The 13,752-nt window shown below is 53.6% G+C and overlaps 2 protein-coding genes across 2 annotated transcripts; one reads left to right on the top strand and one right to left on the bottom strand.

Moving 5' to 3' along the window:
* The first annotated feature begins 951 nt into the window (after positions 1 to 951).
* On the top strand, positions 952 to 7,422 carry C1QBP (complement C1q binding protein). Its single transcript, XM_072619065.1, has 6 exons — positions 952 to 1,482; positions 4,577 to 4,727; positions 5,178 to 5,268; positions 5,722 to 5,817; positions 6,109 to 6,231; positions 7,076 to 7,422. Exons 1-6 carry the CDS (start codon positions 1,254 to 1,256, stop codon positions 7,223 to 7,225), a joined length of 840 nt encoding a protein of 279 aa, XP_072475166.1. The 5' UTR covers positions 952 to 1,253; the 3' UTR covers positions 7,226 to 7,422.
* On the bottom strand, positions 7,334 to 13,715 carry RPAIN (RPA interacting protein). The gene is made up of 7 exons (XM_072619068.1): positions 13,406 to 13,715; positions 12,414 to 12,566; positions 12,242 to 12,302; positions 8,871 to 8,982; positions 8,699 to 8,762; positions 8,266 to 8,406; positions 7,334 to 7,564 (listed from the first exon to the last, which is right to left on the bottom strand). Exons 1-7 carry the CDS (start codon positions 13,487 to 13,489, stop codon positions 7,535 to 7,537), a joined length of 645 nt encoding a protein of 214 aa, XP_072475169.1. The 5' UTR covers positions 13,490 to 13,715; the 3' UTR covers positions 7,334 to 7,534.
* Between the last annotated feature and the right edge of the window lie 37 nt (positions 13,716 to 13,752).

Below are 13,752 nucleotides of genomic sequence, written 5' to 3' on the forward strand. Positions count from 1 at the left end.
AGACTGAGAAGCATCCAGGTGTTGGCAGGGATGGTCTTGGTAGATCAAACCTAGGAGAGAATCCTGATGGGAGTGGTCAGAAGCCTGGGGAATGGGGTTTTAATAGGATCAAGGGTGGGGAGTGCAACAGAGACCAGTGCACAGCGATAATGAAAAGCCCAAGGGCTTCCTGAGACTGCTGGAACAAATGGGAAGATTAGATTTGAATAAGAAAGGCCAGATTAAGTGGGAACATTCAAGAAGGCTCCCAGAGTCTGAACCCATCACATTTACACTGAGCCCAGCATTAGTGTCTCCAGTGGTGGGCAGAGACTTTCCTCCCGAGGCCTCTGGAATTGTGAGAGCTTCGGTAGTGAGAATTTTCAGGGTCCTTGCTAGCTACGGATAATGCAGGTACACTGTCATTCATTTAAGCAGAATGGGATACCTCCAATCCGTGTGGGATGGAGGTGTAGGTCTCACAACTGCCGAGATGGACACGAGTGTATGTAGGATCTCTCCTTCCGAGGTACCAATCCGGGCAGGCTGGATACAATCTAAGCTCAGTCCCAGGTAGCTGGGATTCTAGGTACCCCAGGCTAGGCGCTCCCGGTCCCTTCCTTAGCCTGAAGCGCAGGCAGTTCCCACAAGTGCATGTTGGATACTTTGTAACCTTAGCCTGAAGCGCAGGCATTTCCGGCTCGTACATATTGGATATTATGTACACATGCAAGTTGGATACAATGTAACCTTAACCTGCAGCGAAGTCAGTTCGGTCACATGCAAGTTAGATACAACGTAACCTGGGCGCTCGCGGTCAGTGACAGAGAATGGGGATGCCTCTGGAGGAAACTGGCCTGAAATGGAGCCCCGCCTCCTTCGGAGGAGGGTCGGACAAAAGGATGGTGAAAACAATGAGGTTAAACAGGAAGGCAGAAAACAGGCGGGGAAAGTGCGCTCACGTCTGGGCGTGTCCAGAGAATACGCGGTCTCGAGCCATTCGGGGAAACTCCGGGCCCTCCTCGCTCTAGAGTCGGGTGACTCCAGTAGTGGCGTCGCAACCAGTCAATCATCGTGCAGTCCTTGAGTACCTTCACTGGTGCTATCACCATCTCCCGACGAGGGGCGCTGTGACCCTCCGAGGTGGCGCACGAACTTCCGGAACGGGACGATCTTGGGCCTTTCCGGCCAGCGCATTTCCCGGCGTGCTCCGCACTCTCTGCTGTCTTTCCGGTCTCCTACGGCGCTCCCACGCCTCTCCGCGTGTCTCGGTCATGGCCCCGCTGCTGCTACCGCTGCTGCTGCGCCCTGCGGCCCGGGCCCTGCGTCCCGCCGCCCTCCCGACGCTGCGCCCCCCCATGGCCGCCGCCACCCGCGCCTTCGGAGGCCTCCTGGGGGGAGGAATCGCCGGCAGGCCTGGGCCCGCGCGCCCCCGACTCCTGCAGCCGCTCCGGAATGCCCCTGGCCTATGCTCGTGCACGTGCGGGGGGCTCCACACCGAGGGTGAGCGCGCGGCCGGGACCTGGGGAGAGCGGGGGAGGGGCTCCCACGCTGACCCCATGGGGTGCGCACGTGGATCCGCACACCTTCCCAAAGGCGGTCAAGTCGCTTTCGGGGCGCCGATTATTCGGATTGGCGAGGGCTGGGTTTGGAATTGGGGCTCCTGCCCGGGTAGTTACGGAGGGAGCAGGCCCCACGTGGCTCTGACCCTAACCCCCTGACCTATTTTCAAGGTGACCCTTGGTGTGGGGAGTGCTTGTAGCTGCCTCGCCTTCCCACTGCCAGGCCATCCTGGCTCAGTCTGCCCTTCTGTCCTCTCCCGATCCGACACTCTCTCTGTCAAGACTCATCTGGCTTCTGGCTTCTGTCGACTTTGCTAAGTCTGTGGTTTCCAACTCTAACCACGCTGAATGATCATCAGAGCCCAGGACGATCCACAGCGCATTGGGGTGCCCAGTCCAGCGGGCAATTCTGCCTTTGGAATTGGCGCCCCAAGAGTTTACCCACATGCTGGCAGCTCCCACAGACAATGGATGCTGCTACTGCCTTTAACAGGCGGGGAGGGTAGGTGTGGTGGCAGTGGAGCTAAGGCTGCTTGGAGAGGGGATTAAGAGAAATAAGTGTTGAGAAAAAACCACTTCATAGGCGGAGAGTGGGTTGGTGGCCATATTTGCCTAATGAATACTAGGACCCCGTGGGGCAGCTAGGTGGTGCAGTGGATAGAGCATCAGTGCAGGAGTCAGGAGGACCTGAGTTCAAATCTCACCTCAGACACTTGACACTCACTAGCTGTGTGACCTTGGGCAAGTCACTTAACCCCAATTTGCCTCCTCCTGGGTCATCTCCAGTCATCCTGAGGAATATCAGGTCACTGGATTCAGATGGGTCTGGAGGAGAAGTGAGGCTGGTGACCTGCACAGCCCTCCCTCACTCAAAACAAAGTCAAGAGCAAGTCGTGTCGTTATTTCTCTGCTGGCGTGGTCTTCTTCCACAATGAAGGATGATCACACCCTAGGACCCCATACATTATATTTTTATTTTGGTTTTTGTTTCATTTGTTACATTGGTCAAGTTGTTTAGTCTCTGCCCACAGAGATATTTCTGTAGAGGATTAGAGATTCTTTCAGTTCAGAGCTACTGGATTAATGTGAGATTTTGTGCTTGGCCCCAGGGTAGTTGATGGCTATGGCAGAGAGGGAATAGGGTAGGAAGAACATTATCGCAAACCTCCTATGTGCTAGGCACTGTGCACCTTATAAATATTCTCTCACTCTTGAGCCTCTTGAGGGCCTTGGGAGGTAAAGGCTATTCCCCATTTTTCCAGAAGTGGAAGGTGGCATCCCTCGTGGGTGGTCTTCAAGCAGAAGCTGGTGCCATCAAGTTACTGGGCTGCCTTGTGATACTCTGCACCCTCCCCATAGCATCTCTGTTCTCAGGGGAACCCACTGGACCTAAGATTTCATCAGTGTAGAAGATGAAGGAATTAGCGGCACCATTGCATGTGGCACCTCATCCATAACTTAGCAGGGGCAAAATGATTAGGGCTGGTCTCTCTAGATTGCCCCTTATTTAGACACTGGGACATCTGACCCAAAATTGCCCAACAAAACAAATAGACCATCGGACTCTAACCCTAAATGGACCAGGTTCCCCTTAGTGTGCCTGTTTGGGTAGGGTGGACAGAGGGAGATTTGTCCCAGGTCCTCTGTTTAATCAGGGCAGACTTGGCAGAGACGGAATTTTCAGGGTGTCTTAAATGAGGCTTCTGCCTAAATGTAATTGCTGGGCCTTGACTGTGGCCCCCTGACCTCTCTGGATCTGGCTTTCCTCTACAATGAGTGTTTTGGCTTCAGTTGCCCCTGCCTTCTGTCCCCTCTGAGCAGCACCATCTCTGTGGCAAGTGAGCCACAGCATCAGGATCCAGTGAGTCACTCTTTGCTCAGTCCACAACTTAAGGTTGTGGAATGGGGCCTAGTGCTACCATAAGTGCACACAACTGTCCAGGGGTTGTGTTAACACAAACTACTCAGGAAAGATTGGCAAATTCACTGTGAACACTGGAAGTGGTCTAGCAGGTGCTGAGGGTCAGCTGTCATCTCCAAACAGATTTCACCTCGGTGGGAGACCAAGAGTGGACATTATAGATGCTGTGTCTCCCCCGAACAAAGTCAGAGGGAAGTGGATGGAGGATGTCGTATTTCACAACTGTGGAGATAACTTGGCAGTCTCAAATTGAGAAAAATATGAATGATTTCCCCAGTCCAGGTAGCAAGATTCCTAAGAAAAGCTAGACCGACAACAGTATCAGTGCACTTAACGTCTCCTGCTTCTGTCAGCTGGCACCCATTGGACAAAAGTCCAGAGAAGTTGATCATTTCCTCCTGCAGTGTGACTTGCCAAAATATTAGTACATGAATCCCTTTATCTGCACTGGACTCTTTGGGTCTCTTTCCCATGCCTCCCTTTTGTCCCATGGTTTAGGGTCCATCTTGAGCCCTGTAGCTCTAGCAGGCTCAGGCTCACTGCTGGGACGTTCTCTTTCCCAACCTTCTGGTTTTGCCCTTGCCTCATGGGGCTGATTCCCTAGTCTCCCTCCCTCTATTGCTGTATAATAAATGACTTAACACTTGTGTCAGTCCAGTTCCCCTCCTGTGATCAGATGCTCCTGGAGTCCAGAGACTCTTACATTTTCATCTTGGCACTAAATGGGTATTTGGGTCTGAAGGCAGGCCCTGTCTTCAGGGAACTTCCTTCTCAGGAGTAGATGGGGTCAGGGGGTCAGGAGTTGTGCACAGAGGCACTGGGGGCACCTCTTCCTCGCCTATCATTTATTCCTGACCGGGGTGGCCAGCCTTGACTCCAGATTCATGTTCACAGCTGCTGGGGAGAGGGAATCCAGGCCTGATCTATAGTCCCTACTCCCCATGCTACAGAGTGGGGCGTGTGGCCATATTGTCACTATGATGATCTCTGACTGCCCCACCCAGCTCTATCTTGATAAAGCTTGTCCATGCCAAGGGTCTCTGCATGTGTCTTTAACATGAACCCATGATAGAGTTTAAAAGGCAGCTTTCCCATGTCTCCATTTTTATTTTAGGGGACAAGGCCTTTGCTGAATTCCTGACTGATGAAATTAAAGAGGAAAGGAAAATCCAGAAACACAAATCCCTCCCCAAGATGTCTGGGGATTGGGAACTGGGTGTGCAAGGGACAGAGGCCAAGTTAGTCCGGAGATTAACAGGCGAGACGTGAGTATGGCCTGGACTGGGAGGGACTCATTGCTAGGCCTACGACCACAGACAGAGCTGGAAAGGAATCTTGGTTATCAGATGGTGGAACCCCTCTGGGGTTGCTGGGACACCACTGTACAATGGTCCTTTCAAGGGGGTGTCTCTGAGGGGAGTTACAGAGAAAGCTGTCCAAAGAGGGACCGCTAAAACATGCTGTCCTCGGGGGGGGGGGCAGGGTGAGCTGGAGGGAAAGGGCTGAACTTGAGAGACTGGCTATGGAAGGAGGACGGGAGGCCCCTGGGATGCAGCAGCGCTTTGGGCCTCTGCTTCCATTGCTGACAGAAACATGCCATTCCACCATGGGCCACACACTGGCCTAGGGAGGCTGTTGGTGTGTACCAGGGGAAGCGTCAGAGGAGTAGATTGTACCAGACGTGGAACCCCCTTGGTCTTCTTTTTCTGCTTTAGGATCACAGTCACATTTAATATTAACAACAGTATCCCACCGACATTTGATGATGAGCCATCAGAGGGACAGAAAGTTCAGGAACAGCAAGAGGTGAGCTCAGCCTGGGGCTCCAGGAGGGAGGGCTCAAGAACAGGGTGCCACAGGAGCCTCTCACATCCCAGAACCAGGTCCAGTGAGCAGCCTGTTAGTTCAGTTCTAGGTGGACTGTGTGCAGAGCCTCCCCAAACAGATCAATGCAGGGAATTGAGGAAAGAGAGGGCCCCAGTTACTGGGGCATCAATGGAGGTTTCCTGTAAGAAGCCACATTCCCAGGGTCCACAGTGTGGGCAGGAAATGGAGCAGCCAGGAAAGGGGGCCATTGGTCAAGCCGATTGGACTGCCATTTTGGAAGGCACCAGGTGCCCGGACAGGTTCATACGTGGTCCTGGAAGCAGTTGGCAGGTACTGAAGAGAAGCTGTGGCAGGGAATGACCCCATCACGCCTGAGGGGAGGAAGAAGCCAGACCCTCGGCCTCTGGCTAACTGACTTCTCCTTGGGTTTAGCCTGAACTTACATCAACCCCAAACTTCGTGGTGGAGGTCGTGAAGAACGATACCAAGAAAGCCCTTGTACTGGACTGCCACTATCCAGAGAATGAGGTAGGCCCATGTGGCAGGGTTGGCTCCTTCCACTTGCTCCTGGGCTCTTTGTGGAGAGGGGCAACACGAGGTTGGGTGGGAAATGCTCTGAGGTTGGTCAGTCTTGCCAAGCCTTCTGTGGTCACCGAGTAACTGGGCTAAGAGAACCTTCATTGGCAGGGCAGTGGTGCTGGCAGCATCACCCTCTTCTTAGAGCTGGGAAGGTGAAGCTAGAAGAGCTCCATTAATTGGCTTCTCAAGCCCAGAGCTCTTTTCGCAGCCCTAGGCCCTTCTTTTCTGGAAACTTTTTAGGTTGGACAGGAAGATGAGGATGAGAGCGACATCTTCTCCATCCGTGAAGTTAGCTTTCAGCCCACCACCGAATCCGACTGGAAGGATACAAACTACACACTCAACACAGATTCCCTGGACTGGGTAGGTGCTTGGAAAACCCAGGCTTGTCAGGAGTGGGGCACTTTGGCCATGTCCCCTCCTACTCTGGCCACTTGTATTCAGGTGCCTAGAATGTCCTTTGGTTAGCTCTGAGCCCCTAGGCAGAACAAGAGCAAGAGGAACAAGAACCTTCAAGGGACGTCCTGCTCCCAGGTCCCAGACGCCTCTGGCCACTCTGCCCCTTGCAGGCCTGGCATCTTCCAGATGCTGGTGGCCCTTTGCAGAAGGCTTCACCTCTTCTGGTTTGTCTCCCCCATCCTCTCTGAAGACAGTAGGTTGTACTTGTTTCCTAGTTTGGGGGTGTGCTTCTCTTATCTGGTGTTGTAATGCTAACAGTCCAGACCTTAACACTTCAGTGCAAGTGCACTTCTGCATTTTCTCTTACTGCCCCTCACCCCCAGACACCACAGGGTGATGGAAGTGAGGCCAGATCCTTCCTTCTTGCTGTATGAGGTGTGGCATCTCCCCCTCTGGTGCGTGTCAGGTGCTCCTGGAAGCCTGAGGCAGGATGTCTTCTAAGCATCACATGTACAATCATCTCTCCTGTGGCTTGGGAGGGACCCAGGCCTCCTCCCTCTGCCCAGAGAGTGCCAGTGAAACTCCTAATCCATGGACAGAACTGAGGGGGGGTGGGGGGCCCTCAGGGCAGTCTACCTTCTCTGGGGGAAGCTACTTGGCCAAACACTGGCTGAAACAGGACAAAAGTCCAGGGTCATTGTCTGCAGGGTCAGGCTCTGCCTCCTTGGAGGTTTGACCTGGTGCTTTGCCCAGCCCTTACACAAAAACACAGGGCATTTAGCAGTCACCAACAGCTGTCTCCTTACAGGCCCTGTACGACCACTTGATGGACTTCCTGGCTGACCGTGGGGTGGACAACACTTTTGCAGACGAACTGATAGAGCTGAGCACGGCCTTAGAGCACCAGGAGTACATCAACTTTCTGGAAGATCTGAAAGGGTTTGTCAAGTGTCAGTAGGGAGGCCTGGGCCAAGGCTCTGCTGGGCACCTAGAGCCCTTGCTTCCAAGAGAACATTTCCTAGAAGTTGTTGTGGAGAAAGTGCTGCAAAATGCTGCCAGGCCTAAATTATCTTCCCAAGCCCTTTTATTTTTCTTTGCTGGCATTTTTGTACACCACCTCAGAATGACAATAAATAAAACCCTCAGACTCCTCCAGCGCCCAGTGTCAGTCCTGGCTCCCCTCAGCCCCCTCCCCATGCCTAGGAATAAATAGAATTGTCCATAGAAACATGACCCTGAGATTCAGGATGTCATCCTCCCAAGGCCATCAGAGAAGTACAGTCAAAGTGTCGCACACCTGCACACAGAAGAGAACAATCTGGTTACTGAGGGAGGCCTAGAGCAGGACTGGGGTGGGAGGTGGGGACAGCAGCAGCAAGTCACCAGGAAGCAGGGGTGGGGGTAGAAGCTAATCCTGCTTGACTTAGCAGCAGTCCCAAAAGGCCACTGCCTTGTCCTGAGCAGCCTTCCTGACTAGGGATTCTCAGGCCTCTAGTAACGAACAGGGAGAGCATACTACCTCATCAGGCAGCCAGCTAGATAGGGCAGCCCTTAAAACCCCAAACCAGCTGCCATCTCCTGCCCCTGCTCTGAATTTTCCCTTCTGGCTCCTATCCTTGATAACCCTTGTGAGGTCAGGTGGTCAAAGGGATCCTTAGATGTGTGTCAGCCTAAAGGCCTCTAGCAAGGTGACACTCATCCCTCCTCCTGGCCCCCCTAATACATACTGTTCTTTTGGACACTGACTCACTCTAAGCTGGTGGTCCACTAACAACTCCAGCTCTTCTCCCAGGAATTCCCCCTAGCCTTGTCTCCCTTTTGGTTTCTCTCTCTGCCCACTGAAAAATGCAATCAGCCCCCTGGCATCTGACAATGAAGGATTCAGGTTCAGAGGGTGATGCAGTATGTGGGGACAGAAGCTTTCCCCAGATGGCAGCCCCACCAAGCCTTCCTCAAGAGCCAGAAAGCTCCAGCTTGCCAAATGCATGCTAAACCTACCGCGCAACTCAGGAGAAGACTCGCATTTTCTTCTGTTCCACTGGTGATGGAAAACTCTGGCCTGTGGGCACAGAACTCGCTGTGTCTGTTCACACTCTCCTCCAAGAGGGCCCGGAAGGTCTGTTCTGTCAGCTCTGTAGCCTGAGGAGGAACAAGGTGAAGGAAAGTAAGCCTTCCTGCTCCTTCTGTGGTTCTCGTGGAGGCCCCCTTCTTCTGGGGGGCCTGGATGGCGCCTCCCAGAACCTCTGGGGACCACAGCCCTGCTCCAGATACTCGTGCTCTCCCTTAACCCCCGTCAGCTTCCTTCTCGTATATCTAGAGGGCGGGACTCTTCAGTGCTTGGTACACAGTGAGCACTTAATAAATGTGGGCTGACTGATTACAAATGGGCAATTGTGTGAGGTCTAACCAAAAGCAAGAGGGCACAACTCACCTGAGAGGAGAGATGGAGGCCACACTGACACAGGACAGTGCCTCTCACCACAGTCAGGTAGTACCTAAAAGTGGACCTACTCTCAGAAGCCAGCCAGAAAAACTGCCTTTGGTTTGGTTTAAAATGCTAAAGGCCCCAATTCAAAGCCGCCACCCCAAAGACTGCCACTTACCTTGAACACACTGGACATATGAGCCCATCTGTCTGTAGCCCCTCCAGCAGGGCCCAGAGACACTTGTCATCAAACCACAGACTCCTTTCATACTCCTCAATGAAGGCTTGTTCTGGAAGGAAAAGGAAAGCTACTGCACTCAGGGTGAAACCAATATTCTCTTCTCCTGGCACAGAAAAATGGTAGTGAGGAAACCTCCAAGTGTCCAGGGATAGGAGGAACACAATCAGCTGTGTGGGCTATGGAAAAGAGGGATGAGACTCAATGCTGGTGGGGCTGTGGAAAGTCAGGCCCATTCACATTTGGCAGTGCTTAGGATGCTTGGACCTAGTAACTGCTTGGGTGGGAAATGCCTGGAGGATCCTCTAAAGCTCATTTAGATGTTTCCAGAGCAACACATGGGACTGCAAAGCAGCCTAAATGCCCAATGAGAGGGTGGTGGTTGCATAAAATGTGCTTCATTCACATCACAGACTGCCATAATGTAAGAGAGCTACAAGCAGGAGGAACATAATGTAATCTGGAAAAATTTCTAAAGCGGGGGAAACAAAACACACACTAACAAAGGCCATTTAAAAGGAAAGGTGAATGAATGAAAAGAAAGGATCCTGAGAGGGAGGGACCGAGACTTGAAAGGGTTTTGTAGACTGAAATTCAGAAAAACAACACATTCAACGTGCTCAATATTAAATCAATTTTTGCTTTTTCAGTTTTCTGACAGGCACTGAAGCCACGCAGCTCTTAGTGTGGGACCCCAGTTCTACTCCTAGGTCAAAGAAGACAGTAATGAAATCTTTACTGGTCTGAAAAGCTAAAAGCAGTATTTTTTCTGACCAGCCTTATAGAAAATCTGACATTTCTCTGAGTTTTTAATAAGAGAATGACCATTTCCATGGTAAAGAACAGTGACCAATCACAAATTTATTAAGCACTTACTAGATACCAGGCCCTGTGCTAGGCAACAAAACAAAGTCCTCAAGGAGCTGGCCTCTAACAGACAATAAACATGCAGCAAGTGTCTTCCTTGGATGGAAAAGTTTTAAAAAACTCCTCAGTAAATCTGTTTTTATATAATAATTTCACATCCTTATGTGGATATCAATTCAGACACAGCTTGTATGATCACCGACTGCAAACGAACCACAAAGTGGAAGGTAAGAAAGGCTCCTGACCCAATGAGTAAGGCCAGGTCAGAAGAGGCCAGGAACCTTGGCCAGCAAACACTTTCCTGCCAGACAGTCTAGTATGTATGATGTTCCAGAGTTCAAACTCTTAGAAAACAGTCCAACTTCATGAAATTGCTGCAGGGAAAGGAGCCTGCCAAGAGGTTGGGGTAAGACCCAGGAAAACTGTCTCATCCTGTGAGCTTTTGGGGGTGAAACGGGGAGGATGACAATAACTAGAGACGGAACTACAGAAGCTGTTTGAACAGTGAGGAAGTCAGGAGGCAGCAATGGCATTTGGGAGAATGCCTGACACCAAAAGGATAAAAGAGAAGCCCATTTCTGGTTTACATGAGAATTCTAAAGGAATGAGTAAGATCATGGCCCATCCTGAGAGGCGAGTCAAGCCACGTATCAGTGCAGTGGAGAGGTTCCTTTGGCATCTCACCCACACTGACTACCTTGGGGAGGAAAAGATCATGGCAAGTCTCTTCCCATTCTATATTCCAGACTAGCTGGACCATTTGCACTGGTGGGAGGGGTCATTTCCTGTAGCCGTGACATCAGCTTCAGTCAAAAACAAATGACCAAATTGTTGCCAAAGACGACCAAGCCGACACCAGAACATGGAAGAAAGAATAATGGAACCCCCACCCCCAATAATGAGATGCAAAAATGGGGAGGTGGACACTCCAAAGATGCTTGTCACCATCCAGCTCAAAGTCCATGTCAAGGAGGGACAGCTTCCCTGGGGACAAGGGACACTCCTGTTTGCTGTGGGGGTTGCATGAAGCCTCATGACACTACAGGGCTTTCTGGAAGAGATCTGGAATCGCCTGAAGGAGTTTTGATTTTCCATCCACACAAGGAACATCAAATGGATGATGAAAGCCTATGGTCCAGATTTCCACCTGCATTTGAATGGACATCCTACAGAGACAGACCATCATATGTGTTTCTGGGACCCAGAACAAGGGGACTGTGAGCTGGGCAGGGTTATAAAGCAGGCGAGATAACACTAAGACAGTGCCAACCTCCTTTACTGACTGGAGCTTTTCCTACAGCAAAGACCCATACAAATATTTTACTTGTGTTGCTGCCCCCAGGGCAAGAATGAAAAATGAGCATCACGCAGAGGGGAAAAGGATCAGGCTAAAACATCACAAGGAACCCTGAAGAACAAGGGTCAAGCAGAGGATCACAGGAGCTTAGCGAGAAGTGGGACAACAAGATGGCCAGTGCACCTGGCGCCCAGGCCTCTGTGTGGGAGGACACAGAGGAGTCAAGCAGCCATGAGGGCAATGCAACCCCACTGTGGCCCCAAGCCAGCCTGGACATACAGAGGGGCATCAGACATCTGATGAAAATACATACTTGTACCAGGCCCTACGAGTGTAAAGTGTATAAAGAGAGAACAACCATCCTCCTCTCAAAACCCATGAGGGCATGTATGTGTGTGTGTGTGTGTGTGTGTGTGTACGTGTGTGTACGTGTGTGTACGTACACACTGACCCATACCCACCCCTTCACTCCACCCCCACACACTCGTACACACCCCCTGTACACACGTTCACAGACACAGAACAGGACGATTCCAATAAATACAAGCCAGTTAGGAAGAGAGGCAGAGTGTCAGGGAGGGGCACGTAGTTGGCCTGTGGGCTTCGGAGGGAAGTCTAAAAGACCTGGAACCAGCGAGGGGAACAATGAGTGAGCATAACACTGGCCATGCATGGGCCCACATTAGATAGATCCTCACCCAACCCTGCAAGGTAGGGACTACAGCTACTATGAGTGGGGCAGGATTAGAACTGAAGTCTCCCTGGCTCTAGTTCCAGTGCTCTGCTACTGTGAAAAAGCCAGGGCGGGCTCCTCCAAGTGGGAGAGGGGTGGAGCATCTGCTCTGACCTCAGAGGCCAAGGCTTCATGAAGATGGAGCACACTGGGGTGGGGGCGGATTCTAGCCCCAGACTGGGTCTCCTCCTCTGTGGTCCCCATTTACTGCTCTCCCACAGGCCACCCATGGAGCAGATCCTCCAGCATTCCCCCCAGCTCAGAGAGGGGAGGGATCTGCCCAAGACTGCCCAGTCGGATCCAGGCCCCTGATGCCTAGGCTAGTGAATCTTTCTCAGAGGACAAGCACAAAAGAACAGAGACATGGGGGAGCTGCCAGCACACAGGCCTGCCCCCAGGGACACTCCAGGTTACCTTGACGCATCAGCTCCTGCTGGATTTCCCCCAGGACAGCCAGTTCTTCAGGGTCTTCCACCTACAAGGGAGAAGTGTGTGGGTTCCTGTTCCTTTGACCCTTGGAGGGAGCAGAGGAGGGAGGGAACAGCCCTTTCACAGCACCCGGAGGATGGGAGATGGGCAAACAGACCTGTCCAAACGTCCTGCTGTGCCGCGCAGACGGCAAGGCCAGCCACTCGGCCTCCATCACCTCCCGGGCCAGCAGGCCTCGGGGAGCTTCTCCCACTCGGCGGTACTTGTCCAGGAGGTGGGCTCGGCTGTCCTTCATTCTCTGGATGCATCGCTGGGAAGAGAGGGATAAGTGAGCGTAGCACACAACTGGCCCAACCCAAAGCAGGCCGGATGTCCCAGGCCCGCTGCTGCCAGGGTCAAGCTGCGGGGCAGCCACGGAAAGGGGAGGAGCGGAGGATGGCCTCACCCATGAGGGGCACAAAAGGCCGTCACCATCCAGCACTGCCGACCTCCTTCGTGAAATAACGAAGAGTGAGACGGGAAGGCACGGGAAGCGGCGACACCGGGGCTTCGGAGGCCGCAGAGAAAAGAAGGGAGAGTCTTCGGGAATGAATCTGGAGTGGAAGGGGAAGGAAATGGGGGGAAGGCAGCAGGGGAACTTCCTGGAAGAGCTCTTTGGGGCTGCGGTGCCTGAGAGGGCGGCGAGGGCAGGGCTGCGAGGGCAGGGCGGCCTCGGGCTCCTTCTGCCGCGCCCGGTGGCACCGCCAGGGCAGTCCTCAAAGGGAAAACCGCTTCTGTCCAAGGGACCGGGAAACGTGCTGAGGCAGCCCCGTGATAACGGGGGACACTGAGGGCCCGGGGGCCTTGCCGCCGGGCATCCGCGTCTGCCCCAAGCTCGTGGCTGCGGGCCCTGCCCCCAAGCAGCACGCGCAGCCAGCGCCGCGGGGCATCGCCCGTCCGCAAGGGGCCCAGCTTGGGGCCGCCCGGGGCTCACACCCAAGCACAGCTCCCCCAGCAAAGCCCGAGCTTAGCAGGAGCGGGAGGCGGGGCCAGGAGAGGGGGCGGGGCGGGGCGGGGCCTAGAGCCAGGGCAGAGGCACCGTCGGCCCCAGGAGGGGTGCCCGCTGGGTATGATGGGAGGGGCGATGACCCGGACCTGGGCCGCACTCACCTGCCGGTACATTTCCTTCCAAGGCGGGCCCCCAGGGCGCTTGTGAAGCGCGCGCCGTCCCTGCCCCGCCGCTGCCTCCTCCATGATGCCCGATGCCCCAGCGAGGGGGGCTTCCGAGCGAGCCCGCAGGGCGGCCAGGGCCGCTGCTTCCGCCTCAACGTGCCCCTTCACCCACCGCACTGTACGCTGGGAACGGTAGTCCGATCACGGACTGCGCGTGCCTGCGTGCGTCCGGCGCATGTTGGGAAAGGTAGTCTGTGACCTTCTGGTCCTTTTAGGCCCCTCCCCCCGGACCCCCGCCCAGACCGACACCGAGGCCCAGGGCGCGAAGGTTTCCTTCCTCAGCA

Source organism: Notamacropus eugenii, chromosome 6, assembly GCF_028372415.1.
Source record: "Notamacropus eugenii isolate mMacEug1 chromosome 6, mMacEug1.pri_v2, whole genome shotgun sequence".
Taxonomy (NCBI): domain Eukaryota; kingdom Metazoa; phylum Chordata; class Mammalia; order Diprotodontia; family Macropodidae; genus Notamacropus; species Notamacropus eugenii.

Coding starts and splice junctions, on each gene's coding strand:
- C1QBP (XM_072619065.1), top strand. CDS start 1,254: ATGGCCCCGCTGCTGCTACCGCTGCTGCTGCGCCCTGCGGCCCGGGCC. Junction 1,483..4,576: donor CGGGGGGCTCCACACCGAGG/GTGAGCGCGCGG, acceptor TTTTTATTTTAG/GGGACAAGGCCTTTGCTGAA. Junction 5,269..5,721: donor AAGTTCAGGAACAGCAAGAG/GTGAGCTCAGCC, acceptor CCTTGGGTTTAG/CCTGAACTTACATCAACCCC.
- RPAIN (XM_072619068.1), bottom strand. CDS start 13,489: ATGGAGGAGGCAGCGGCGGGGCAGGGACGGCGCGCGCTTCACAAGCGC. Junction 12,567..13,405: donor GGAAGGAAATGTACCGGCAG/GTGAGTGCGGCC, acceptor CTCTCTTCCCAG/CGATGCATCCAGAGAATGAA. Junction 8,763..8,870: donor ATATGTCCAGTGTGTTCAAG/GTAAGTGGCAGT, acceptor GTCCACTTTTAG/GTACTACCTGACTGTGGTGA.